At 52.6% G+C, this 27,761-nt stretch overlaps 1 protein-coding gene across 1 annotated transcript; it reads right to left on the bottom strand.

The window, feature by feature from the left end:
- Positions 1-402: 402 nt before the first annotated feature.
- On the bottom strand, positions 403-27,186 carry Sult2b1 (sulfotransferase family 2B member 1). Its single transcript, XM_041649517.1, has 7 exons — positions 27,089-27,186; positions 9,618-9,760; positions 5,471-5,679; positions 4,853-4,979; positions 4,393-4,487; positions 1,614-1,794; positions 403-627 (listed from the first exon to the last, which is right to left on the bottom strand). Exons 1-7 carry the CDS (start codon positions 27,148-27,150, stop codon positions 413-415), a joined length of 1,032 nt encoding a protein of 343 aa, XP_041505451.1. The 5' UTR covers positions 27,151-27,186; the 3' UTR covers positions 403-412.
- Positions 27,187-27,761: the final 575 nt, after the last annotated feature.

Genomic DNA, 27,761 nt, shown 5'->3' with positions numbered 1-27,761 from the left:
TTCCACCCCCCCCCCCCCCACTTCCCAACTCCAGACAACATCCTCCCCAGTTCTTCTTGAAACCCAGGGTTTCTCCCCAACTCCCCTCCCTCCGGTCAGGCCCAGCCTGGCGTCCCTGTTGCGTTCATGCTCAGTGCAGTCTTCCCCCACCCGCTTTGTGCTGTTTTGGTCCCTGAGTAACCCAGGCTGGACATGAATTTGCAATCCTACTGCCTCTGCCTCCCAAGCACTGGGATGAGAAGTGAGTCACACTGAGCCTCTGCAGCTCCTCTGCATCCTTTCCGGTGCGTGACCCCGTCCTCTGTATTCCACCCCCACTCTCCCCTCCCCCCAACTCTCCTCTCCCGCTCCCCCCCACCCTGCTGTCCTCCGAAAATGCAGCAAGTAGGAAGGGACAATCAGAGTGTCAACTTTATTGTGAGGCTTCTGCGTTGGGGTCATCAGAGGGTCCTGGGTTAGAGCCAGGACTAGGGCTGGGCTCAGGATCAGGGTCACCATCAGGGCTGGTGGCCTCTGGGGACATGTCCCAGGGGAAGCTTGGTTGTCCTCTCATCTGCTCACGGTAGACGCGGTCGAAGGCCTCACTCTGTGCCACAGTGAAGTGGTTCTTCCAGTCACCACTGATGCCTGGGGGGGACAGAGGAAGGGACCACTGAAGAACTCCCCTCAGGACCAACTACACCTGCCTCTTTCCTTTACACCTCGGTGACCCTTGTCCGCCCTGTCCTTTGACCTCTGACCTTCCAGATCTCTTCCCAGAACTCGCTTCCCTCTTAGCACCCAAACCCCCCCCTTTTCAGCCTGCATCACCTCCTCTGGGAGTTGCCTCTGCTGGCACAGGGCTCTCTCACCCTAGTACCCCTCAGACACCCAACATGGCCTCCAGCATTCTTGTGCCTGGATGGCCAGAGCACCCCAGTCAGGCACTCTGGAAGCTGCTTCAGCAAGGTGCCCCCCACCCCAAGCATGTAATGCTGAGTGCTGGTTCCTGCTATCACAGGGACCACTAGGGGTCCCTCTCTTGCCTGTGCAGACAGGGGCCTTTCAAACAGCTTGTAGACTTTATTGCAAGTCAGTCATGTCGCCTCTGGTGAGATCAGGAGTCTCCCCGAGTCTCCCCGAAGGGGGCTGCTACACCTTAGAGATACTCATTTCTTGGGATTTAGGCTGTGAAATCACATGGCGGCAGGATCCGGGGGGCAGGGACAGGCCTGGACCACCTGGGGATCCTGTGTTGTCACGGCTTTGTTTGGAGACAGAATCTGAAGCAGCCCAGAATGGCCCCAACTCTGAATAGCTGGTTTGACCAGCAAGCACCACCACGCCTGACTAAACACTGAATTTGAATTATTCCGCACTAAAACAAAGGTTCCTGCGACTTCAGCCTCACGCTGTTGGAGCTTGGCTTTGAATGCCCTCAGGATGTTTGATTTCATGCGGACGTCCAGAAGGAGGCAGGTCAGCAGGCAGGCAGGCACCTGGAATGCCAGACCTCCTACTAAGAGCGAAGACTATTAGTCTAGGTGGCCCTGTACACTCCGTGCGGCATCCGGGAAAATGAAGCCTCCCCCCCCCCCCCAAGCTGTGAACTGTCTAGAAGCGCCCAGTGGTACCTTTGCGCAGGAACGCCCCCTGGCGGTGGTCCAGCAGGCTGGCCGGCAACAGTGTGTAGTTGGACATTGTATTGGCCTTCATGGCACCGAAAGCTGAGTGGGCCACCACAGAGCTCAGGGCCTCTTCACCCAGTGGCCGGCCCAGGAACTCGCAGACGCGTTGCACAGAGCCTCGCAGGTCCTGGGGTGGGAAAAAGAATAGTGGAGTGGGGGCCACTTTGGGTAGGGAGGCCAGTGGTTTCCAAGTTTACATCAGAAGCTGACGGCTCTGCCCCTTTCTGGGGCCTCCCCTTCCCCGGCTGCCTCAGCCCAGATTCCTGTCCCGCCTGCCTTCTTTTGCCATGTCTTCATTTCTGTGTCCCCAATATCCCCACCCTGGCCCACATCTCATCCTCCGTACTGCAGCCCCTCTCCCAGCCTGCCGGGGGGGGGGGCATCTCCTCACTTCAGCCAACTTCCCTGGCGCCCTTGATTCAGTGGCTCCCCAGTACGTGGGACAGAGTCCTCCCTGACCTGGTTTTCAAGGACAGGGTGGTTTTGTGTGAGCCCCTGCTTCCCACACTGCCGCTCCCGACCTTTCACCCCTCCACAGCTCAGCACAAGATTTCTCGATAATCCTTGCCACTGATAAATTCAATTGCTGCCTTCCTCATGACACTTGGCTCAAGTCCCTGGAACCAAACTGTGACCCAAGTCCTCGTTCACATTTGTGCTGATCCTGCCGTCAGATTTGCAAGAAAGGTCACACCCTAGTTGACAAACGGAGGTCCAGAGATAGAAGATACTTGCGCAAAGTCACATAACCCCAAAACTCAGACTCAGCCCCCCAAGCTCCACGGTCCTCTCAACCTCCTAGCCATGGCATACGGTGCTCGGCATAGCTGGTGGCTGCATAGCCCCACGGCCAGCTTTTCCAGGTCAATTTCTCTTTCATAAGCCTTTGTTCTCTGAGCCACAGGCCTGTCCCAGAAACACACATGTGGACGGCGCCGTACCCTTGCAGAGTCCCCGAAGCTGCGCTCCACTCTGTGGCCCAGTTTTTGGTTTGGAGACTAAAACTTGATTGGATGAAGGGAGGGAGACATGGCGCCGAAAGCTTTCTCAGGAGAAAGTATCGGGATGGAAAAATTATGGGGGCTGCGGGGAATTGCTGTGTGTCTTCTGCAAATGCCTGACTCTCCAGAGTGCTAAAGCTCATGCCCTCCTCTGAATGGCCGTGAGGACTTCCCAGGGTGAACCTAAAGAATTATGATTTCCACAGCTCAAAATTGGTGGTCTACTGCTATTTTAAGTGAATATGTACATATATATGTAAATTTTTTATTACATTCATGTGTGTGCACTGTGCATGTGCAAGTCAGAGGAAACATGGCAGAGGTCAGTTCTCTCCACATCTGGGGACTGAACTCAGGTCGTCAGGCCTGGTAGCAAGCGACTTTACCCTTTGAGTCAACTTGCCAACTCTTTTTTTGTTTGTTGTTGTTTGTTCTTTGTTTGTTTTTTTTCCAAGACAGGGTTTCTCTGTGTAGCCCTGGCTGTCCTGGAACTCGCTCTGCTGCCTCTGCCTCCTGAGTGCTGGGGACAGGCTCCAGTGGGTGAGTCTTTCCTGGGTTTCTCCGCCCGGTCTCTGGGAGCAGCCGTGCACAGATTCTCACTGGTGCTTAGCAGTAGGTGGCAGGTGCTGGTTGGCTCTCCTGGTGGCCATTCCCACGTGCCCTTACCCAGGCCTTTGACTCAGCCCCACGTGCCCTTACCCTGACCTAGCTTAGCTGTTCACACTCCACAGGCTGACCCAGGGCTGGGCAGGCTTGGGGTAGGCGCAGCACACCAGGGCCAGGCACACTCCTCCGGGCTGTGCTCCGAGCTGCCCTGTCACTGAGAATCTAAGGTTGTAACTACCATAAGTGTCTCTGGAAGCTAGACCTGGTGACACAAGCCTGTCACCTCAGTCACTCTGGAGACCGAGGAGGATTGAAAGTTCAAGGCCAGCCTGGGAACCTTAATGAAACTTCATTTAAAATTAAAAAATCCTTGCCTAGAATTTCCCAGCAAGGATTTTGAGTTACGACTCATTTGTTACTTGCCCAGCATATACAAGGCCCTGGGTTCAATCCTCAGAACTGAAAAAGGTGACAGTTATGGAATATGCCTGTAATACCAGCACTTGGGGGAGGTTGAGTCAGGGAGATCTGGAGACAGAGGCCAGCCTGGTCTACAGAGTGAGTTCCAGAACAGCCAGGGCTACACAGAGAGACCCTGTCTGGAAAAATAAATAAAAGAGAGAGTTTGCTGCTAGAAGCCTGGGTTGTCCCCAGCACTGCAGGAGCCAGGCAGGGGGGTACTTCCGTAACCTCAGGCATTGGAAACAGAAGAATTAGAAGTTCAAGGTCATCCTCAGACACTTGAGCTACTGAGATTTAGTGTGGTGGAGGGGAGAGAGTGAGGGGGAGGGGCGCTTCCCCAGGTCCTTTGCACTGGCTGCTCTGGCTGCAGACTCTCCTGGCCGCTTGTCCATCTGCTGCTGTGTGTCCCTCCTATCTGATCGTGAGTTGACAGGCCCTATCTGCCTATAGTTACTTATGTCCCATCTCCAGACCACCATAGGTTGTCCAACCTATCTGATCGTGAGCTGAAGAGCCCTATCTGCCTAGAGTTCCCCACTTCCCATCTCCAGACCACCATCAGTTTTGTTTCCCCAGGACAAGGCCTGATAGGAGGTTGGCGGGCATCCATGAGCGTGTGGCGAGGGAGAGGTGCCAGGGGCATACACCAGACGAACCTGCTGCAGCTCTTCGTAGGTGATAAACAGGAAGTTCTCATGGCTCTGCATCCGGATCCAGCCCTTGATGTGGTCAAACCAGGAGCCAAACTGCACTGCAGAGGGTAGAGGGGTGTGAGGGTCACAGGGCTCTCAGGACCAGGCTGCACGGGCCACCTGTGCCGGCTACCCAAGGCCTTTCAGCCAGGGTCAGAGACCCCCCTCCCCCAGCTCTTGTCTGTGCAGTTCCTCCTGCTACCACCCAGACGTCTGCTCCGGTTAGTCTGTCTACCTGGTCTCTATCTCCATCTCTGCTCTCCTTGATCTCTCCCATCTCTGCCTCCCCCATCTCTGTCTCTCCCCATCTCTGCCTCCCCATCTCTGTCTCTCCCCATCTCTGTCTCCCCCATCTCTGTCTCTTCCCATCTCTGCCTCTCCCATTTTTGTCTCTTCCCATCTCTCTTCCCTTCCCAGTCCTCACCTTCTCCTTTGAGGAAATCCTGAAGGAACTGGTCAGGCGTCCCAGGGTCCTTCAATTGCCCTGCAATCTTAGAGTAATAATAAAGAGACACCACGACGTCCCGGGGGTTCCGGCCCAAGTAGATCACCTGTGTAAGATGGCGAGGAGGGGAGAAGGTGTCAGGTATGGTGGGACCTGCCCCCAGGCGGCCTGCCTTCCTCCCCCTCTTCTGACCCTGCAGGCAGGACACACTCAAGGTGGAGTGGGCTCAGCCCAGCCCATTCTTAGGGACCAAGCCTCCTCCAATCACATTAGAAGGAGGGAGGGCCTGTTTCTGAGCCAGTTTGGTTTCTGGAAACAAAGCAGGGAGAAGGAAGGCCTGAGAGTCAGGATGAGGACATGGGACATGCTGCTGGGGAGGCAGTGGCATCATTCTGTAGCCTAGGGTGCCCTGGAAATCATGACCACTCTCCTGATTCAGTTTCTCAAGTGTTGGGGTGACAGGCACATATGACCACATCTGGCCTAGAGTCTGCTCCCCTTTAAAAGGCAGACTCCCAGGGCCACATGTCAAGAGTGTATTCACCATGAAGCTTCTCAGGATTAGTCTCCCTGCCTCACCCCCTCTGCCCACCTCACCTTGGCCTTGGAGCTGAAGGCCGCCTTGGTGAAGAGTTGAATGGGGAGGTGGGAGCTCATGAGGCGGGGGCTGGGCCGGTCTGGGAGACTGAAGGCACTTATGATGGTCTCGCACCAGGGTGCACGTTGCCAAATGGGCTCAGAACGGATCCACGAGGGGTCCCCATCTTTCAAAATTAAGCAGAGGATCTCAATCATCCAGTTGGTACCTACCGGGAGAACAGAGAGGTTAGCTGGGAGCAGAAAGGATGGCAAGGAGTGGGAACAGAACCATGTTCCCAATGGGGGCACTGGGTTTGAAGGTACCTAAGAAAGCAGGAGGCAAGGCAGGGAACAGCCTGGCCAGACGCTGGACAGGGCTGTCATTCCAGCACTCTGGAGGCTAAGTTAGAAGACCACTTTGAATCTGAGGCCAGTCTGAATTGTAGTGTGAAACCCTGTCTCAAAACAAAACCCCAGGGGTGTGGTGGTTAATTAAGAATGGCCCCCATAGGTTCATAGATTTGAATGTTCGGTCACCAGGGAGTGGCCTTGATGGAGGAAGTGTATCATTAGGGGTGGGCTTTGAAGTTTCAGGGGTTCAAGTCAGGCCCAGAGGCTCTCTCTCTTCCTGCCGCCTGAGATTCCAGATGGAGAACTCTCAGCTACCACGTCTGCCTGCACGCCACTCTGCTCCCTGTCATGAGAATAATGGATGAAGCCTCTGAAGCCGTAAGCCAGTCCCAATTTAATGCTTTCCTTTATAAGAGATGCAGTGGTCATGGTGTCTCTCACAGCAACAGAACACCAGTGAAGATGAGGGGGCTGGAGAAATGGCTTAGGATGCCCTTGCAAAGGACTCAGATTCAATTCCCAGCACCCAGATGGCAGCTCACAACCACTGGTAACTCCAGTTCCAAGGGATGTGACACCCTCTTCAGGCCTCTGTGGGCACTGCACACACATTGTGCACATACATGTGTCTACAACATCCATATATATAAAATAAAAGCAAACATAGCCCTGAACCTCCAGTCCTAGGAGAGCTATGACTGTCCCTGTGCTGGCCGCTTACGGAGATCCTGGGCTTCTTGGGAGTGGACACTGCTACCTCAATGTGTATTCCTTCCCCTCACTGACTTCTGCCTCCCTGCAGGACATGCTGCAGCCTAGCGGACAGGGAGGAACCCTGCATTCAGTCACCAAGCTGCATACTGCATGCAAGCTCTGCCTTCCGAGTTGACTGCCTCCCTGTGTGCCTGTGTGTGTGTGCGTGTGTGCTTGTGTGTGTGTGTGCATGTGTGCCTGTGTGTGTGTGCCTGTGTGTGTGCGTGCATGTGTGCCTGTGTGTGTGTGCATGTGTGTGTGCCTATGTGTAGTGCGTGCATGTGTGTGTGGTGCCTGCATGCCCACTTCTGAATGTATGGAGGTTGGAGGAAAACATTATCTCTTCTATAACTCTGCTTTATTGTTTAAGAAAGGGTCTCGGGGCTGGAGAGATGGCTCAGAGGTTAAGAGCACTGACTGCTCTTCCAGAGGTCCTGAGTTCAATTCCCAGCAACCACATGGTGGCTCACAGCCATCTATAATGAGATCTGATGCCCTCTTCTGGCCTGCAGGCAGACATACAGACAGAATATTGTATACATAATAAATAAATAAAAATATTTAAAAAAAAAAAGAAAGGGTCTCCTACTAAAATGGACTTCAACATCTCCCCTAAACTGGCTGGCCATGGAGCACCCAGAATCTGTCTCTACCCTCAGCACTGAACTTATAGGCACAAGCCTCCTATCATGCTTGGCTTTTATGTGGGTCTTGGGACTCACATTCAGGTTAGCAGCCTTGGTGGCAAGTGAATTTACCCGCTGAGCCATTTCATCATCTTCATTTCCTTAACTAATTAATTTTGTTATAGTTGTTTCAAGACAAGAGCTTGAAACCTTTCTCGAAAGCTTTCAAGAAACCCTATCTCGAAAAACCCAAAACAAAACCCAAAAAAACCAAACCCCCAAACGAAAATAAAACAGACCCTGGCCTAGCAAAGACAGCAGGCCAGTTCCACCAGGCCCAGCTTATCTCATCTATCTGAATGTCACGTCAACCAGTCCCTGTCCCTGCCCAGGAGCCCAGTCTCTTCCACCATCAACCTTCAAGGGTCTTGGGCGCCTGGGCAGAGAAGGCGCTCCCTAGCGAGCCGGCCCAGTTCTCACGCACCAGCAGGGGGCGCCAGAGGAACATAAATTATCCGACATTGTTCTCGGTGGCTGCCCTCTTCTGCGCCTCGTCACTAGCGCAGGGAAAATACAATGAAATGACAAGAATCCTCCACCTCTCCAGTGAAACTGAATCCGGAGAGAGGAGCAGGGAAGTCCCATTCTCCAATTTACCGCTGCCTGGGGTTCCCTTTTCTTGCAGACAGTGGGGGTTACTCCTGCGTCTGGAGCTTCTCTATTAAAGTCTATGCTGGCAAGTTTCCCTCTTCTTTGTGTTAGAATACACACGACGCAGACCTCACCATCCTAACCATTTCCGGTTGGCAGCATACATGCAACCACATTGTTCGCAAAAGTCGGCCCCATCACTAAATAATGCCCTCCTTTCTCACCTCACGCCACCCCATACCTGGTCTCTGCCTCAGTTTCTCCGTCCAAGCATGGCTACTTTAAGGGCCTCATGTGATCTCTTCTGGGTCCGGTTTATTTCTCTGAGGATGGTTTTGTAAGGCTTGCTCTTGTGTGCCTCAGGCTGACTTTAAATCCAGTCTGTAGCTTTGCTGGGATCACAGATGTGCACCGCTTGACCCGACCCAGCTCTTCTAGTTAGCTGCAGCTGTCTGCACAGTCCAGAGTTACCCAAGTCTCCGCTGGGCACTGCGTCAGGGGCATGTCTGTGAGGCCTTTCATTATTTATTTATTTAGCTCTTGCTGGCCCGGAATTTGTTACTAGACCAAGCTGGCCTCAGACTCACCTGCCCTGTCTCCTGAATGTTGGGGTGGGCATATTCTTGATGTAGAAGGGCCCAACCCACTCCCAGGCAAGGGGTCCTGGGATCTATAAGGAGCTGGAAAGCAGTGTCCTGCTTGGTTCTGCTTCAGGTCCCTCCTGATTCCTGGTCTGATTTCCCTTCCTGATGTACTGTGTGGCCTGGAAGTGTGAACCACTGAGCCATCTCAACATCAAGGTGTTTTTTTTTTAAATATATATTTTATATTATATATATATATATATATATATATATATATATATATTATTCTGTGTTCATGTAGGCCAGAAGAGAGCACCAGACCTCATTTCAGATGGTTGTGAGCCCCCATGTGGTTGCTGGGAATTGAACTCAGGACCATTGCAAGATCAGGCAATGCTCTTAACCACTGAGCCATCTCTCCAGCCCACATCAAGGTGTTTTTTTTATCACACAAAGAAAAGAACAAACTGGGTGGTGGTGCACACCTTTAATCCCAGCGCTCGGGAGGCAGAGGCAGGTGGATCTCTGTGAGTTCGAGGCCAGCCTGGTCTACAGAGTGAGTTCCAGGACAGCTAGGGCTGTTACACAGAAAAACTGTCTTGAGAACACTGACTTTCCTTATCTGTGAGTTCAGAATGACGTGGAGAGGAAGAACATCCCCACCAGCACATTAGGCAGCAGGCATGGTTCAGGCTCACAGAGCACAACAATGTTCAATGCGGACAAAGCTCTTGGAAAATTCAGGAAAGCCTCCCAGTGAGAAAGCAGAGATTCCATCTGGAGGCACACATCTGCCTCCCAGAACCTAAGACACCAGGAGTTCAAGGCTAGCGTGGGCTACATGAAAACCTGTCTCAACAAAAACACGGTACTCACCAGACCACACAGTATCTGAGGAGACAGGGAAGGTCTGGGGACACTCAGTGCTGTAGATCTGAGGGGACAGGGGAGGTCTGGGGACACTCAGTGCTGTAGAGCTGAGGGGACAGGGGAGGTCTGGGGACACTCAGTGCTGTGGGGGTTGAGGAGATGGGGGAGGTCTGGGGAGACGGTTGCAGCCCTGGAGGAGAAGGGAGTTGGCCAGGTCTTTGGAGTCTGCCTGTAACAGAGAGTTAGTGGGCAGTGCCCAGGATGGTGCTTCCAGAAGAGGTTGCGGGCTCCTTCCCTCCCCACTTCTCCCCTGAGCCCAAGCTTACGTACCTGATTTGGGGTAGGTGACAATGAAAATGTCCTCATCCCGCACGTTGTCAGTGTTCTCTGCCAGGCTGAGGCTCTCGGGTGAGTACATGCCGACGGGGAAGGGAATGCCTTTGTACCGGAAATATTCCCCCTGCAGCTTCTGGCTGCGAGAGAGGAAGGCACACGTGAGGGAGAGCAAGGAGGGGGCAAGTTGAGGGCCCCTCCACTGACACCCTGCTGAGGAGAGCCCTTTCTCTGAGCCACAGCCACCCCACAATGTCATGTTTATCATCTTCATGGGCACAGAGGGTGGGAGTGGTTTGCCCAAAGCCGGGCAGCTGGCAGGAGGCAGAGTGCTTCCTATCCGTGAGTGGAGCTCAGTGTTCCCAACCCTGGAAGGTGACACCGTGTCACCAGGCCATCTTATAAAGGTGGCAGGTGCCCTGCCCGTGCTGCGTGCTGCAGAGCCCATGAGAAAAGCCCCCATGACTCACCGAGAAGCTAAAGTGATCTGGCTGCTTTTTCTAAAGCCGTGACACATTTATGCAGCCACAGAACTGACTTTCCAAAGAAAGAACTGAACCCGGGCTTCCAGAATGGTGCAGGAAGTGTCCTACCACCACGCCATGCCCTAGCCCCACTGGAGGATTCTAGGTAGGGGCTCTACCACCACGCCATGCCCTAGCCCCACTGGAGGATTCTAGGTAGGGGCTCTACCACTGAGCCATGCCCACAGCCCTCTATTAATTTGTTGGAGACAGGGTCTCACTGAGCTGTTCTGGATAGTCTTGAACTTTTGATTCTTGTGTCTCAGCCTCCTAAATTCCTAGGATGACAGATCTGGGCCACCAGGCTCATCTAGGACATAGGTTTTGTGTAATGAGTTAATACTGATGGAGCTGGCATAGTAGCCCACTGTCCTGCCGCTGAGCTACAACCCTTGGATTCATGTTTCCTGGGGAAAAGAGACCACAGCATATTGCTTTGTTTTGGAGAACAGTTCCCACTAAAAGTTCATAAGAACAGTGTTTGGCTGTATCTGCTTCAGACTCTTGATGGCAGGACTAAGCAAGCTCAGACATGGATTACAAGGTCCTGACTGGACTGAGCATGCTCAGACATGGATTACAAGGTCCAGTTTCTGTCACTGGTTTCATGTCACTCTATCTCAGGGAGCAATTTCCACACTCCACTTCTGTGTAGCAACTGCATGCCATGCGTGTCCCACTAAAATTCTGCATGTTACCGTTGCGGGTCCCCCATCTCTGTCCCTGTCAGTATGGAAGGGACAGGAGACCCAGGGAGGTTAGGATGGCCAGAACTGTGGGTATCACCAAATACTCTTCAAACACCCAGCTCTCTTTGAGTGACCAGTGGATCAAGCCGTTCATTCCCAAGACAAAGGAGGCTGAGACGTGAGAACAGAAAGCTGAAGTTCAACTCCAAAAGCACAGGGAAATTCAGTCTCAAAAAGTAAGAAGCTGCCAGGCAGCGGTGGTTCACACGGTTAGTCCCAGTGCTCAGGAAGTACAGGCAGGTAGATCTCTGAGTTCAAGGCCAGCCTGGTCTACAGAGTGAGTTCTAGGGCAGCCAGGGCTACACAGATGACCTTGCCTTAAATCTCCCTGCCTTCCCCTCAAAAAAGGGACTGGAGACCTTTTGGCTCAGTGGTTAGAAGTACTCACAGCTGTTTCAGAGAAGCCAAGTTCTGATTCCGGGACCCACATAAGCCAGCGCACAAATAGTTAATGTTTCTGATACCTTCTGATGCCCCCTTCTGGCCAACGTGGTACCCACACAGACACACAGACACACACATAGATGAATGCAACAAAATACATCTTAGAAAGAAAGAAGAACGTTTGGAATGTAAACTCCCCAGTGAGGGGTAGGGCTCAGTAACAGAGCTCCCGCTGGAAGCCCCCAATGAGGGGTGGGCATGGCAAGGCCCTGGGTCCCATCCCTAGAACAGCAACAGCAATGATGATGGTGTTGATGGTGAGAGTTTGGTCCTGAACACATAGATGAAACCCAGAAACATGGAGGGTAACACATTCAGGAGTCCACACTGTGGGTCGCTCTGTCTTGGGATATATCTCTCTCTATATATAGATAGATATTATAAATTATATAATATATATATATATATACACATAACTGCCACCTTGTAGTATTTTATAAGGAGCGCAAGCCTCTGTATAGCTCAGAGAAAGTGCGCTATCGAAGTCGGTTAAATAGAGAACCGCAGGAGGCTGAAGTGGTCAGTGTGCGGTCTGGTAGCCTGGTTGGAAGCTCAGCTCCTATAAACCTGCACTAAAACCATCACTTTCTGCAACAGTGCAGCAGCCAGCCTGCGGTGCAGTGTGCCTGCAGTGAGGTGGAGACTCCTCGGCTACTTCATCTGCTAGGTGAGGTCATCGGTTTCCCATAGGTCGAGCCTGAGGGTAGAATGTGTGATATCACCAGTTACCAGGCAGACTAGTTGCTGTATGCCTGCCCAAGGCTATGCCTAACCCGCCTTGCTGCCTGAGCCTCAGTTTCCTCAACTGTCATCAGCAGACAGCAGTAATCACTGCTTCAAGCCTCCCACCCTACTGAGGATTATAAGGGCTTGTGTATCTTAAGTACCGGGTTCTTGAGAGACACTTTGTAGCCCCAGGTATGATTTAGTCTTTAATCTCAGCAGCTCCTTGAGAGTTGTTTCTTTCCCATTATAGGGGAGGGAAACTGAGTCACCTTCCAGGGGAGAATCTTGTTCCCTTAGGCACCCTGAAATGATTCCCGGATGAGTAAGTAAATTAAAGTGGACACCTGGACCACCACTCCACTGATAAAACAGAAACAAAACTCTCTGAATGCAGCTCACGTCCTGAGGGGCCAAGCAGCAAGGGCCCAGGGCTTCTGGCTCAGATACGTGTGACCGAATGAGTGTGTGAGGGAGACAGTGGATGGCTGGTACAGGGATGGAGGGACGAAGGGACAAGCGGGAGAATGAGTGAATGAGAAAATGCACAAACAGCTGACTGACTGGGAGAGCAAACGAACGAACGGCTGAAGGAAGGACTGACCAAGTGAAGGACAGTCCCAGACATCTGCGTCCCCTCCCTTGTCGGTGCCTCCAGCCCTGGAGGCTGAAGAGACTTTGCCAGCCAGGAACTGGAACTCAGATTCTCCTGCACTCTCCTCCACAGTCTTCCCATGCCCTCCTCCTCATCCCCACCTTCCCACCAGCTCTGGCTCCTAGGCTCACGCAGCCTCTTTGGATTCTACATCTTGATCTTGTGGTTTTCTCATTTCTGGTGCCAATACCCGCAGGCGGTCTCCACCTTAGCACTGAAAGTGATGAGGACGGGACCTCTGAAGGCCGTCAGCTCAGCCCCTTGGGCGGGGAGAGAAGAAAGGCTGAGTTTGCACAGGCCTCCCTGTCAGGAGATGCGTGGAAGGAAGAAGAGACACCATCACCTAAAGCCTCCACTGCTGAAATCACCTATTTTTACATCCCAGTCTCCACTAAGGCCCCCACGGTGATTTCTTTCCACCAGCAGGAGAGGACCCACCGAGGACCAGCTCTGCCCTTCCCTGCTCACACCGCAGCACCTGTCTTACTGAAAGGCGTAGCCACGTCATTACAAGGCTCCACACGGCATCCCATCTGCCCTGTCCCTCTGTGCCATCAACTCTGTGGCCCCACATTCCGAGTCAACCCTGCAGTGGGGTTCCCCTTACCTTCCATTCCTCTCCAGACTCTTACCTCCCTGTGTGAAATATGCATGTTCTCACTGAACCTCACCCTGGAGGACACATGTAGACAATGGGCTGGACACACATGCATCCTTCAGCCAGTTGCGCCCCCAAGCCTACACACGAGTCCCTCTGAACTGTTTCAGTTCACCCAGATGAAGCTGAATATTGCCTCATCTTACCCTAAACACAGGGTTCACAGATGTCACCTGGAGACTTTGTCTTTTTTTTTTTTTTTTTTTTTTTTGGTTTTTCGAGACAGGGTTTCTCTGTGGCTTTGGAGCCTGTCCTGGAACTAGCTCTGTAGACCAGGCTGGTCTCGAACTCACAGAGATCCGCCTACCTCTGCCTCCCGAGTGCTGGGATTAAAGGTGTGCGCCACCATCGCCCGGCTTGAGACTTTGTCTTTTGAAATAGTTGCACACACACACATACACACACGCACGCACACACACGCGCGCGCGTGCATTGGAAGAGACCTGAGTCTAAACTCCAGTTCCAGATGTGTCCCGCACACTCTCACAGCCGCAAAGATATTTCACCCAATATTTTTGTTCCCCATATTTTGTCTGTCGCTGGGTTCTATGAGTTCAGGCACGCAACCTTCTCCCATGGTGTCAGGCCAGCACTAAAATAGGTTAGGATTCTAGGGTGCTTGGGGCTTCAGATTTCCTGAGTGAAGGTAGTCACACTGCATATTCTGACTATCTTCATTGTCCAGGGGCTTTCAAAAGTGAAAGAACTGTCTTTAGATTAATTTATTTATGTTATATGTGTCTGTACACCACGTGCCGTGCCAGCAGTGGCCACTAGAGGGCCCCAGAGCCCCTGAACTGAAGCTACAGACAGATGTAAGCCACCACGTGTGCGCTGAGAACCAAACCTGGGTTCTCTGCAAGAGCAGCCAGCGCTCTTACCCTCTGAGCCAACTCTCCAGCCTCAACGACTGTTTATTTTTGGTCAGTCTGTTTTGGTTAATGTCTCCAAAATACTCCCTGCGCTGCCAGCAGTGGAGAGAGCTCCAGCAACACCACGAGGTCTCTGATGATCCCTGACCCAAAGAGGAGACAATGGAGGCTCAGAGAGGTGGAGCAACCTGGCTAATGACACACAGCCATGGAGGGCGGACAGATTTGAATTCCATAAGTCAGGGAGACACAAAATGGACCCAGAGTGTTCAGAGATGCCCTGGTCAGACCTGTACCCAACCCCACCACCATGTCGGTCCCACGAGCTGATCAATGTTATCTTATAGTTAATAAACCTGAATGAAGTATTGCAACAATCCAGGTGGCAAAGCACATTGCTTCTCGCGGGTGCTTATCCAAGAGAAACAAACACTTGGTAATGCTTGCCACAGAAGCACGTGAACTTGGGCTTGTTTCCCAACCTTGACATGGAAGCCTTGGTGGGTGGCCTGCAGTCCAGCACAATGGGGACAGTGGACCCCTAGAGCCCGCTGGCCAACCAGCCTGCTCTAAACGACCATCTTTAGGATCAGCCAGGGACCCTGTCAAAAGAAGGCAGATGCATCTGGCAGGATTGCTCAGCAGGTAAAGCCACTCCCTGCCAGGCCTAACAACCTGAGTTGTGAGCACATGCCACTCTACACACACGCCCACACACACCACACACACACACTCGAAATAAGTACATAGTGGGTGACACCTCTGACGGCCAAGACTAACCTCTGGCTTTCATGTTCACACACACACACACACACACACACACAGAAGCAGCAGCGGGAGACGAGAAGGGGCCTCTGTGGTGCTAAGGTTTGCGGGGAGTCGTCCATCAGCCTGGAAGCCACAGAGCGGGACAGTGCTCTGCATACACCTGGCTCTCCACCACTTTTATGTGACTTCCAGCTGGGACTGTGTGTGTGGACATTGTGCCAGGACAGGAACGGGAAGCAAGCACAGAGACATCCTCAGATAAGCAGGGGTCAGGGGACAGCCCCAGCTGTTGGAGGGGCTTTGGGAGTCTCCAGAGGCCAACTCATGTCACATCTCTGGAGGGTGACAGAACTCCCCTTCATTGACTTTACTGTATTACTGTCGTTTTGTTTCTTGAGACAAGGCTCGCCCAAGTATCCCAGGCTTGACTCAGATTCCTGGCAATCCTTCCACTGTAGGCCCTTAGTGGTGGGATTCCGGGTGTCACCATCACACCAGGCCTATGTGGTGCTGGCATGGAACCCAGGACCTCATGTGTGCCGGGAAAGTGCTTTGCCAACTCAGCCTGTGATTCTCTTTTTACTGGGGTGGGGGAGGGGAGGTAAGAGGCAGGGCGGTGATTCAAGATAGGGCTTTTCTGTGTAACAGCCCTGGCTGTTCTAGAACTCACTCTGGAGACCAGGCTGGCCTCAGACTCATAGAGATCCACCTGCCTCTGCCTCCCGAGTGCTGCGATTAAAGGCGTGTGTCACCACAGCCCAGCTGTGATTCCATCTTTTACGAGTCTCATTCAGATAACGCAAGCTCCGCTATTACAGTGATGGCCGGTGACTCTCTGTCTACCCAGGATGTTTGAGAAGACATCTCACAAGATAGTACACCCATGCTACTACCCCACTGCTGGGGGACATGTGAGCAGGCTCCTTCCCTGGGGTGTCTGTTCTTCCATCCATAGTCCATGAGCCCTGGGCAAGGGACGGGGCTCAGAGAGTACTGAATTCTAATGACAGGATTGATCCAGCCAGCTCCAGATGGCAGCATTATCAACATCAGAAAGTGACGGCATGTGGGTCTGAGACAGGAGGATTGCAAGTTTGAGATCAGCCTGGGCTACATATTCGGACCATGTCTCATGATAAAGGGAGTGAGAGAGGAAGGAAGAAGGTGAGAAGGAGGAAGAGGAGGAGGGGAGGAGAAGGGATTAATCTCAGATGGGGAGCTCTGGAACAGGACATTTCCAGTTTGGTCACAGGAGGTCGGGGCGCCCCTCTGAGGAATGCGCTGTGGGGGTCTCAGAAGGAGCCACGTGAGGACTCGGGTGTCTGGCAGGCTGTAGCCCTGCTCAGCCAGCCCCCACTGTCACAGCTGCGGGGCTGTAGCCCCCGCTCAGCCAGCCCCCACTGTCACAGACGCCAGGCTGTTCTGCTGACTCACGTTGGGGTCAGCTCCTCAGAGTCCCCCAGCCTGAGCCAGCTCCAGTCACATCATGGCCAGTGTTTACAGCAGTCCAGCCGCCCAGACTGTGCCTCCAGGATGCCCTTCCTCACATCCATGCTCACCTCCACGCTGGCCGCGGCACGGAGTGCATCTGTGCCAGCGTCCCTAACTCCACTCGGCAGAATGACTCACGCGTAGCCAGAGCCAGGGGAAATCTACTGAGTCGACTCTGACTTGGGCTCGCTGGGAGCTTCGTTCCCAGCATCACTGTGATGCGCGCTGGCTCCAGCCCAGGCGCATCACTGGGTCTCCGCCTTGTTTACTGCCCCTGCCGTCACTTACTACTTAGTGACTGTTTTCTTTGTGTGTTTCCTTCTTTCAGCGCAGCTTCCCCACTAATAAGGAAGCTGGGATGGTGTTCCTCCCTGAAGAACCAGGAACAGCAGGGTCGGGGGCAGAACTCATCGTCTCTGTTAGATGAACAAACTTGTCCCCCACCCCTGAACACACAGACCTTGAGCAAGAACCAGTGAAAGACACAAGGTGTTGTCGGCAGCACTGAAGAATCGGAAGCCAGGAGGGAGGAAATGAGCGCTCAGTAAAGTCTAGCACCCAGCCCCTCACAAAGACATGCTTCCATCCCCCCCCCCCTCCCCGCCACCTCCACCCCGGGACAGGGTTTCTCTGTGTAGCCTTGACTGTCCTGGAACTCGTTCTGTAGACTGGGCTGGCCTTGAACTCAAGGGTCCACCTTCTCTGCCTCCTGAATGCTGGGATTAAAGGTGTGCACTGCCGTGCGGGGTTGGGCATGCTTGCATCTTGACAGTACCCTCTGCTGATTCTTTACATTTCTGAAACTTACTACACTAAAACATTGGCTTTAAAAAAGCTGGGATGGTGGCGCACGCCTTTAATCCTAGCACTCGGGAAGCAGAGGCAGGAGGATCTCTGGGAGTTCGAGGCCAGCCTGATCTACAAGAGCTAGTTCCAGGACAGGCACCAAAGCTACAGAGAAACCCTGTCTCAAAAAAAAAAAAAACAAAAAAACAAAAAAAAAACACCCCCCCCCCAAAAAAAAAAACCAAAAAAAGCTGGGAAACAAACTGAACTCTAGTTATCCGCAGCGTAAATTGCGTGGGAGTCAAAGGTCCTGGTGTGTATGGCTCAGATTAAAAAGCATTGGAGAAGCTGCGTCTAGAGGGACAGGCCCGTCACCCCAGCACCTGAAAGGCTGAAGCAGGAGGATTTGATTACAAGACTAGCCTGTGAAAGTTAGTGAGACCCTGTCTCAAAACAGAAAAAGGAAGGGTCTGGTGGTGACACAGCACTTGGCAGGAAGAGGCAGCCTGTTCTTTTTTTTTTCAAGACAGGGTTTCTCTGTAGCTTTTGGGGCCTGTCCTCGAACTAGCTCTGTAGACCAGGTTGGCCTTGAACTCGTGGAGATCCGCCTGCCTCTGCTTCCTGACTGCTGGGATTAAAGGCGTGCGCCACCACCGCCTGGCAGTCAGCCTATTCCACATAGAGACCCTACCTCAGAAACAAAAACAAACAAAACCAAAAAGTAAAAGAAAGGGAGAAACACAGTTTGACAGCAGAGCATTGGCCTGGAATGCAAAGGGTCCTGGGTCATCCCCAGTGCTACCCAAAACAGTTTATTTAGGTCATAAAGTATTTCTAGCTGTAGATCACACATATATGCCTGCAACCATTTATTCATGAGTGAGCAACTGCCAAGGTCATCACCATGTGAACCTCAGGAAAGACGTTGTGCATGTGTGTGTGCATGTGTGTGTATATGTGTGTGCGCACCTGCGTATGTGTGTGGGCGTGTGCTTGCATGTGTGTGTATGTGTGTGCGTGTGCATATGTGTATGCTTGCATGTATGTGTGCATGCGCATATGTGTATGTGCACACGTGTGTGTCTCATTTACTTTATGCTGCTCTAGGACTTCTCCTCCAGTTCTCGCTCCTCCCAGCCTCACTGACCGTAAAACTCATATCCTCTCTCACTCCTCACCGTGTTTGCTATTTGGTGACTTTGAGGTCCATCTCACCTCACCCCCAATCCACCGCCCCAAAATGGAATTGCACACAGGGCCTGGTTCATGTTAGACCAGAGCCCCATTGCTGAGCCACATCCCAGCCCCTAGGCAGGGGCTCTACCATGGAGTCATGCCCCAGCCTCATCTCATGCTTTGCAAAGAATACCCTGCTCACTCCTGTCACCGTCTTCTGGGACTGGAGAAATGTCTCAGTGGATAAGAACACTGGCTGCTTTACCAGAGGACCCAGGTTCAATTCCCAATACATACAAGGTGGCTCCCAACCATCTACAAGTCCAGTTCTGTGGGGTCTTATGCCCTCTGTAGGCACCAGGTACATGTGGTAGACAGACATACATGCATAAGAAACACCCATACACATGGAATAAAAATAAATAAATATATACATAAAACTGTACACCTTTGTCCTTCAGAAAGCGTTTTCACTTTGAGGAATGATGCCCAACAAAGTATTTCTGACAAACAGAAGCCCTATCTGCTCTGATATTCTCCATCTCAGACTGAGCGAGACTAGCCCATCCTAGGAGCTATTCCCTGGTATCTGGCTGGTTTTGCTCAGGCAAAGATGGTTGGTGCTTCCTAGGTATGTAAATGAAGTCACCCCCAGCACAGACGGGACCTGTATAGATTCCAGAATGTGAGAATGCTCCAGTCCTGACATAAAATGGAATACCCACGGACCTGGCCACACAGGCCCGTGACCCCAATACTCAGGAGACTGAGGTAGGAGGATTGCTTTGAATTTGAGGACATCCTGGGCTATAGACCCTGTCTCAAAAACAAAACAAATATTTGTTTGTTTGTTTGTTTGTTTTCTGAGACAGGGTTTCTCTGTGTAACAGCTCTGGCTGTCCTGAAACTCACTCTGTAAACCAGGCTGGCCCTGAACTCAGAGATCTGCCTACCCCCTGCCTCCCTAGTGCTGGACTAAAGGTGTGTGCCACCATGTCAAACTCAAAACAAAAAAATTTTAAATTTTAAATGGCGTTTTTATCTCCAGCAGCTGACTGACCACAGAATACCTAATTTAGGTTTTGAGGTATACCCCCATCTTGTTGGCCCACTGGGGAGATGAGGACAGGCTGGGAGACATACCTGCTCAAGGTCCTCTCAGGCCTGTCTCCCTGAAGGGCCTGTAAGGCCTCCTCCCCACCAGCTCTCACCGGCTCAGTCTGTTCTCTAAATGTTCCACGCTCTGCCACACCAGGTCTCCTAGTGACCTCTTGCCTGAGGCTCTTCCCACCTCTCTCTGCTGTGCACCCCCATATATTAGACCCCTATCGTGTGCCTTTACTACACGGAGCCTCATGCAGACCCAGGTACCGTCTAACGCCACAGCCACCAGCCACGTGTGCTACTGAGTATTTGAAATGTGACCTCAGGGACAGGGGTTGCGGCTCTGCATCTTCCCCATCTGTTACTCAGGAAATGTCAGTTCTGACCCGGGAAAGATCTGTTAACCGGCTGAGAACAGCCAGGGCCTGCTAGCCAACTTGTCAGCCGTGACAGGGATGGGATCGAAATGCAAATGGATCTCTCCCCAGGCAGAGCAGCTGCCTGAGCGGTTACTAGACAGAGAAAACACAAACCACAGCTCTCAGGCTGAGTGTGGGAAAGAAGTAACTCTACTTAATAGTGTGGTTTGTTGTTTTTGTGTAAGACAGGGTCTCACTCTGTAGCCCAGGCTAGCCTCAGGCTTACAGCCTTCACTTCCCACACACTGAGACCCCGGTGTGTGCCTCCTCCTCCACTGGTTTGTAGCTGTGGCATCGTTGAGGAAACATTTACCTGGGCTCATGCTGTATCTGGATAAGTGAGGTGTTGTTGGAAGGCTGAAGGCAGGACTCAGTGGCAATGTCCCTGTCTAGAATCCTCCAGTGGGGTATAGGGTGTGGTTCAGTGGTAGAGCCCCTGCCTAGAATCCCCCAGTGTGGGGACTGGGGTGGGGGGCTGGGTGTGCCTCAGTGGTGGAGCCCCAGTCTAGAATCCCCCAGTGTGGGGACTGGGGTTGGGGGCTAGGTGTGCCTCAGTGGTAGTAATGTGCACAAAGGCCTGGGTTCCATGCCACCTAACACAGCAGAAATCAGGAAGAAGGTTCCAGCTGGGGGGATGGCCTGTGCAAGCAGGCGCGCTTAAGTTCGCGTCTCAGCACCATATGAAGTTGGGCACTGTGATGTGTGTGTCTGTATCTCAGTGTTGTGTATGTGTGTGATCAGTGCTGTGTGTGTGTGTGTGATCAGTGCTGTGTGTCTGTATCTCAGTGTTGTGTATGTGTGTGATCAGTGCTGTGTGTGTGTGTGATCAGTGCTGTGTGTGTATATCTCAGTGTTGTGTGTGTGTATCTCAGTGCTGTGTGTGTGTGTGATCAGTGCTGTGTGTGTGTATCTCAGTGCTGTGTGTGTGTATCTCAGTGCTGTGTGTGTGTGTGATCAGTGCTGTGTGTGTGTGTGATCAGTGCTGTGTGTATCTCAGTGTTGTGTGTGTGTATCTCAGTGTTGTGTGTGTGTATCTCAGTGCTGTGTGTGTGTGTGATCAGTGCTGTGTGTGTGTGTGTGTGATCAGTGCTGTGTGTCTGTCTGTATCTCAGGGCTGTGATAGGGCAGAGAAAAGCGGACCCCTGGGACTCTCTGACCAATCAATCTAGACAAAATGGAGAGCTCCAGCGTTTGTGTAAGAGACCTTGTCTCAGAAAACAAGGTAGAGGAGTTAGAGAGACAGCTCAGCAGTGAAAAGCAGTTGGTGCTCTTACAAGGGCCAAAAGTTTGGATCCCAGAACTCATGTCAGGCAGATGACAACTGCCTATAACTCCACTCCAAAGGCTCTAGTGCCCTCTTCTGGCATCCTATGGCACCTGCGCCAACACAGCAATGCGTATGCACACACACACACACACACACGGACACACGGACACACACACACAAATAAACAATATAGAAAGTATTAGAAGCTGCCAACCTCCAACTGTCACCTGTACATTCACAGGTAAATAGACCAGCAGACAGGTGGGCATCACATTCAGAAGCACACACACACACACACACACACACACACACACACACACCACACAATAAAGAAAAAGAAAAAAGAAAAGAGTCAGGCAAGGTGGCCATGCTTTTAATCACACCATCAGGAAGCAGAGGCAGGCAGATCTCTGAGTTCTAGGCCAGCCTGTCTTACAGAGCTAGTTCCAGGACAGCCAGAGATACAGAGAGAAACCCTGTCTCAAACAAAGAAAGGAAAGGAAAAGAAGAAAGAACAGGAGGAGGAGGTTGGTGGTTGTGTTACCCAGGAATGAGCCTGTGAGCAGGGCCTTGCACTCAGGCATGGCAGAGCACATTCTCAGGCCGCTCCTGGTCTCTCTTTCTCCTCTTGCCTCCATTTCCTGGCTCAAAAGGACTCACTGGAAGTTGGGAAAGGAAATAGGAAAAACAAAATCTCCAAACTAGCTAAAAATGCTGCTATTTCCCAGCGCTTAGGAGGCTGAGGCAGGAGGACTGCTATGAATTCAAGGCTAGCCTGGGCTACAGAGTGAGACCCTGTCTCAAGAACCAAGACCTAGGGCTTGAGAGATGCCTCGGTGTCTACAATTGCATCCTGCTCCAATCTTCATCCAGGAGATTGGGGCTTAACTCCTAGGGCTGGAGAGATGCCTCGGTGTCTACAATTGCATCCTGCTCCAGTCTTCATCCAGGAGATTGGGGCTTAACTCCTAGGGCTGGAGAGATGCCTCAGTGTCTGCAATTGCATCCTGCTCCAATCTTCATCCAGGAGATTGGGGCTTAACTCCTAGGACCCACATTGGCAGCTCCTAACCAGCTATAGCTACAGATGGTGAGTCTGGCTCTTCTGGCCTTGATGGGTGCCCACAATCCTGGGCACATGCACACAAACACACACATATACAGAAATTCATAAAATATAAATAATCTTTGAAAAAAAACAACAAATAATCGCTTCCCCTCACAAATCCCTCCTCGGAACAGACAGTTCCCTTCCATATGGGTACCAATCTCATCCCCCAGCTGTTACCCACTGTATAGACACTGAAACTCCTCTGGGCCATCTATTCTGGGCAGCAAGGCTGGTGGCCTTTGAACTCAGGATGCCTGGTCCCTACTGTAATGTTAAGTTGGGAGCATCACCCCAGCCCCTGGCATCCATTCCAGACCCCTGGACCCCAAATCCCAGCATGCCAGGTCCTGACCCCTCCCCGGGGTATTTAAGTGGGTGCCCAGAAGAGGAACATGTGGTCCCGGATTTTGCACGTGCTCCCTACTTTTCTGTCTCCCCTGCCATGCTCTCGGCCACCCGAGAGTGCTGCATTTAATAAAATATGGGCATTTTAATTCAGTTTGATTTGACCTGATTGGATTTCTTTGCACCAGCGAAGCGGCTCGTCTTAAGATTTTTTTTCCTCACACCTGCTTTGCTGGCCTTGGTCCCCTCTTGAGGCTTCTGGTTTAGATCTCCCTGCCGCTAGTTGGATGCCCCTTGATGTCTCAGCACTTGATTCCACCTTTCCTCCTACAATGACCACACACACTGGGAGTTTCCACTCCCCAGCTTCTGCCCTGTTGGTGCGCCCTAGGGACAGTGAGGCATGGCAGAGGGGACTGCCTTGGTCTTTATGGGCTACAGATATCTGCTCACTCTTCCTTCCTTTCTTCCTTCCTTTCTTTCTTTCATTTTTTGAAACAGGGTTTCTCTGTGTAGCTCTGGCTGTCCTGAAACTCACAGAATCACCTGCCTCTGTCTCCCATATGCTGGGATCAAAGGTGCCAGCCCCCAGCCTCCAGCCTCCAGCCCCCAGCTCCCAGCCCCCAGCCTCCAGCCTCCAGCCCCCAGCCTCCAGCCTCCAGCCCCCAGCCATCTCTTGCTTCTTTTCTTTTCTTTTCCTTTCTTTCTTTCTTTCTTTCTTTTTTGTTTGGTTGGTTTTTTGAGACAGGGTTTCTCTGTGGCTTTGGATCCTGTCCTGGAAATAGCTGTTGTAGACCAGGCTGGCCTCGAACTCACAGAGATCTGTCTGCCTCTGCCTCCCGAGTGCTGGGCATCTCTTGCTTCTTACCAAAGGGCCTCTACTCTGCTGGCTCAAGCCCCAGGCAGACATCACTGTTGTGTTTATACTTTAAACCTTTCTAAGAGAGCCTCCAGCAGAAAACCCAGCTCCGTGTTCCATGTTAAATCTGTGAAATCTCCCCAGTGTTGAACTGTAAAACCAGAGACAGAAACAAGCTGCCTGGAAGGCCTGATAGCCCAACTATTCAAGAGGTAGGGGCAAGAGGATCCCAAGTTCAAGGCCAGTGTGGACACCTTAGCAAGATTATGTCCCAAAATAAAGATGGGGAAGTGGCTCCCTGGAAAAAGGCCCTTGCTGTCATTCTGAGGACTTGCGTTCCATCCCTGGGACCAGCATGATGGAAGGAGAGAACCAACTCCACAGAGTTGTCCTCTGACCTCCATATGTGTGCAGTGACAGTCACAAGCCCACACACGTGTACAAGAAAGAAATAAACATAACAAAAATTTTGTAAAGGAAAGAGAAGGCTGGGGTGTGGCTCAGTGGTAGAGCCCCTGCCTAGAATCCCCAGTGAGGGGTTGGGGTGTGGCTCGGTGGTCCAGCCCCTGTGTAGAAACCCCCAGTGGGAGGCTGGTGGTGTGGCTCAATGGTAGGGACTTGAATAGCATCTGAGAGGCCCAATGTTCACCAGAAAAAGACAAAGCACCCACAGAGATTACCAGGTGGGGGGAGTTTTCTATAAGCAGGCACAGGAGCCCGAGGCTCAGGTTCTCGGTCCTAGACTTTCTCCCAAGGGTGTGAGGGACTCCCCAGTAGCGCTCACTAAGCCTCTGTGCTTCAGAGGACCGCATACCTTCTATGTCCCTCCTCCCCACCTTCCTTATACCCAAATTTGTGGAAGGAGAGATTTTGCTTTATGTGACTGAGATCTTGGCTTCACACTAATTATGTCCAGCTGACCTTTGGCGACCTCTTACTTTCTCAGGCTGAGGCTCTCAACTCTTTGGTGGATGCTGATCGGCCATTCATCTGACTCCCTCTCACCTGGTCAGCTCACCAGGAAGATCAACTGCAGATAGGGGCAGATAGGCTGCTAGCGCGGATGAAAAACCCGGGCTCCCTGCCACCTGCTCCCTGCCCACCTTCTACTTCGCTGTCCTCTTATCACCTCCTCCCCTTTCTTAAAAGGTCCTCATGTGGCCTAGCCTGGTCTTGAACTCACGCCGTAGCCAAGGGTGATGGTGGCCAGAGCGTCACACACTGAGCCATGCCCCCAGGCTTGCTCTGTCATTTAGGGTCCCCCAGATCCACAAGAGGCCGTGAGGCTTCATCCATATAAGGCACGCTAATGACCAATGCCATTATCTAGAACAGTCCAAGGGCTGCATCTTGCCGGCTATCCTTTAGTCCAGATTAAATCCTGGACAGTTTGCATCACATGACCCATATCTAGGACAGATAATGGCTCACCTGTTCTTGTTCAAGAGGCTTAAAAGTGGAATCATTTGTTGCCTCTGGCGTGTGGTAGGATGAGGTGCTGCTCTTTGCCCTATGGGATTCCGTTGATGCCCTCTGCCCACCACGCCTGGCCCCTCCTGTAGTCCTGACTCATCCCAAGATCAAAGGTTTCCTAATCTCATTCTTCAGTTCATTCATTCATTCATTCATTCATCCATTCCTGGTCACTGTTCTCACGAGTTCCCTGTGCCATGGCTGGCTGTCATGGTGCCCAGGACAGATCTGAAGAAGGACCCTGATAGTCGGGGTTCTGTGTACCCCTCACTCCCTCTCCCCTGCAGGAACCCTAAACAGCTGAGGTCTGAAATCCAAAATTACATCTTCAACCCCGACAAGCAGTTTGACCAGTAAAAGGGAGCACAGAGATTACCAGTGAAGAGGAAGGACCAAGTGCTCAGGCCCAGAGGTGGGCTGTGGGCATGGGGGTGGGAGAGGAGAGGCACAGGGGCTCAGTTTGCTCAGATGCACCGGGAGAGCAGAGCTGGGATGTGGGGAGCCGAGGGGGGTGGGGGTGGGGGGGTGGGGAGCATACCTGTCTCCACCTCAAATCAGATCCATCCTGTCCTGATTTCTATTAGTTTTTTTTTTGGAGCAGGAAATTCCTTCTAAACAGAACAATTCTAAGCTTTAAAGAGCGTTGGAGGTCATTGCCCTGCGTGCTGCGGAACCATAGAAAACACTGAAGCAGGGGACAGCGGTGGACTTGGGGTTTAGAAATGAAGTTTCTGGGAGTCTCCACAGAGGAAAAAAAAATCAAAAAACTGGATGTGCAAAGGTACTAGGGCAGGGAAGAGTGGGGTGTGACCAGGGAACCTGAAGTCGTGGGGTGAATGGAATGTAGTAGGAGAGGAGGAGAGTGCCGGGGTGGGGGTGGGGCCGGATGCTAGGGAGTCACACCGCGGCTGTCAGGGTGGGTGAGGCAGCTCTGGGACCACTGGGGTCGGCAGGCTGGGACGGGGTGTGGTGTGGGGACTAGCAAGCCCCGGAGACACACGGGAACACACGGAAAGCCGAAAGCACTGAAGCCTATATCCAGAGTGACGGTCGGTACTGAGGTGCAGAGAGAGAGAGAGCGAGCAAGTGACCGACATTCAACTGCAGAGAACAGTCATTCCAGGGACCCGGTGACCCGGCTAGGAAGAAGCACAGCGCCAGGTCGGGCTGAAGAGAAGCACAGAGAAGAATGTGGAACCAAAGCTGAGGGCCCCAGGGATGCTAGCAAGCTTGTCTAGGTCACACAGCAATCAGGGTTCAACGACCTGGACCCCGGAGTCTGGGTCCCTTAATGCCTCTCCACACCCTGGCAGGGGAAGTGAAGCAACCAAGGTGGGGACAGGACTTAGCTGCTCCTCCTGCCCCCGCCACGTACCCCCACACGCATCCCAGGGTACCAGAGCGTCCCGGGAGGGCGGAAGAGTGTAAAGAGTTGGTGATGAGGGCGGCAGTTCACTGTGTGATCTGAGGAGGCTGCGAGCCCTTTCTGGTCTTTCGGCATGCTTAGCCAAGAAGTGAAGCCAAGGGAAGGGGTGTGGAGCGGTTACAAAGGCTCCGGGAGAAGGGGCTCTGTGATCAGGACACTTCCCCGACCAGCCTCAATTTCTCCGTCTGGTAAGTGGGTACTCTCTGAGTGCTTGACTCATCTCCAGGAACAGAGGAACTATGTGCACTCCCTACACGAGGAGCAAGGTGGGCCCTAATCTCTCTGGGTTCTCTTGGCGTCCAAGACCCATTTTCCCCTCCGTGAGCATCCCATGCTCCCTGTTGTCTCCCAAATGGAGTAGGCACACGTGAGAAGTGGGCTTTTTTTGAGAGTCCCCAGCTGATGCAGGATCCATCAACCTTGGTCTTTCAAAGCTTCTGGAGACCAGGCTCCCGGTTCCCCTTACCCAGTTTAGGTTAGCAAAGGTCCCAGCCCCCGTCCCACGACAGAACAAACGGAGCATGAGAGAGGCATCCCATGACTGAATCCAGTGAGGGTCCCTCCCTGGCCAAGGCCTGACCCCACCCTCCCCAGGCCCTGGCAAGCACGCCGCCTCACCTAATTTCGGAGATACTGTTCTCGAACTTGCCCCACAGGGCCGGGGGCTGTGGCCCATCCATGGCGGGCAGGGCAGGAGCTAGCCGGGCGTGCGTCGGGGCCAGGTGCGCAGCGTCTGCCGCGCCTGCCAGTGCCAGGTGCCTACCAGGCCGGCCCAGGGGAGGGGCACAGCCGGTTCTCCCAGCTGCTGCCCACGCCTCCTGCCGGCGGCAGGGAGGGAGAGGCTGGTGCCCTCCCAAGGCGAGGGTGGAGGCTCCACGCGACCGGAGTCCAGGGCCAGCTGTGGGGATTTCCGGCTGTACCCCAGTGGCCTGGTGGTGCCCAGCTTGTGCCCCGTCTCACGCCAGCGGCCCTCTTCGTTTTGAAGGTTTTGCTCAGCACCTCCTGTCCGTGTGCGGCTCTGTTGAACACTCGGCATGCTGGAGAAGGGCAGTGTCCACCTTGTGGGCTGATTTTGTAAGAGACAAGAGACAGAGGTGCATCCAGGGCAGGACAAAAGGAAAGGGACAGAGAGACACACAGAGATCATCAAAGACAGGGAGAGAGAGAAACAGTGAGAAAGACAGAGACATGCACAGACGGTCGGAGACAGAGAGAGAGAAGCACGGAGGTAGAGACAAGCAGAGACACAGAGAGACAGAGACACTTCCCACAAGCTTTGCCTGTCTCACAA

The sequence above is a fragment of the Microtus oregoni genome, unplaced genomic scaffold (genome assembly GCF_018167655.1).
Source record: "Microtus oregoni isolate MIOR12 unplaced genomic scaffold, Mior012 000000F_ref0000247, whole genome shotgun sequence".
NCBI lineage: Eukaryota > Metazoa > Chordata > Mammalia > Rodentia > Cricetidae > Microtus > Microtus oregoni.
The sequence above is the reverse complement of the archived record's forward strand: the minus strand, read 5'-3'. Positions and strand labels throughout refer to the sequence as shown.

Excerpts from the sequence above, each read along its gene's own strand:
- Sult2b1 (XM_041649517.1), bottom strand. The coding sequence starts at position 27,150 with ATGGATGGGCCACAGCCCCCGGCCCTGTGGGGCAAGTTCGAGAACAGT. Across the intron at positions 9,761-27,088 it reads AACAGTATCTCCGAAATTAG|CCAGAAGCTGCAGGGGGAAT; the intron begins GTGAGGCGGCGT and ends CCTCTCTCGCAG. Across the intron at positions 1,795-4,392 it reads CCTACGAAGAGCTGCAGCAG|GACCTGCGAGGCTCTGTGCA; the intron begins GTTCGTCTGGTG and ends TTCCCACCCCAG.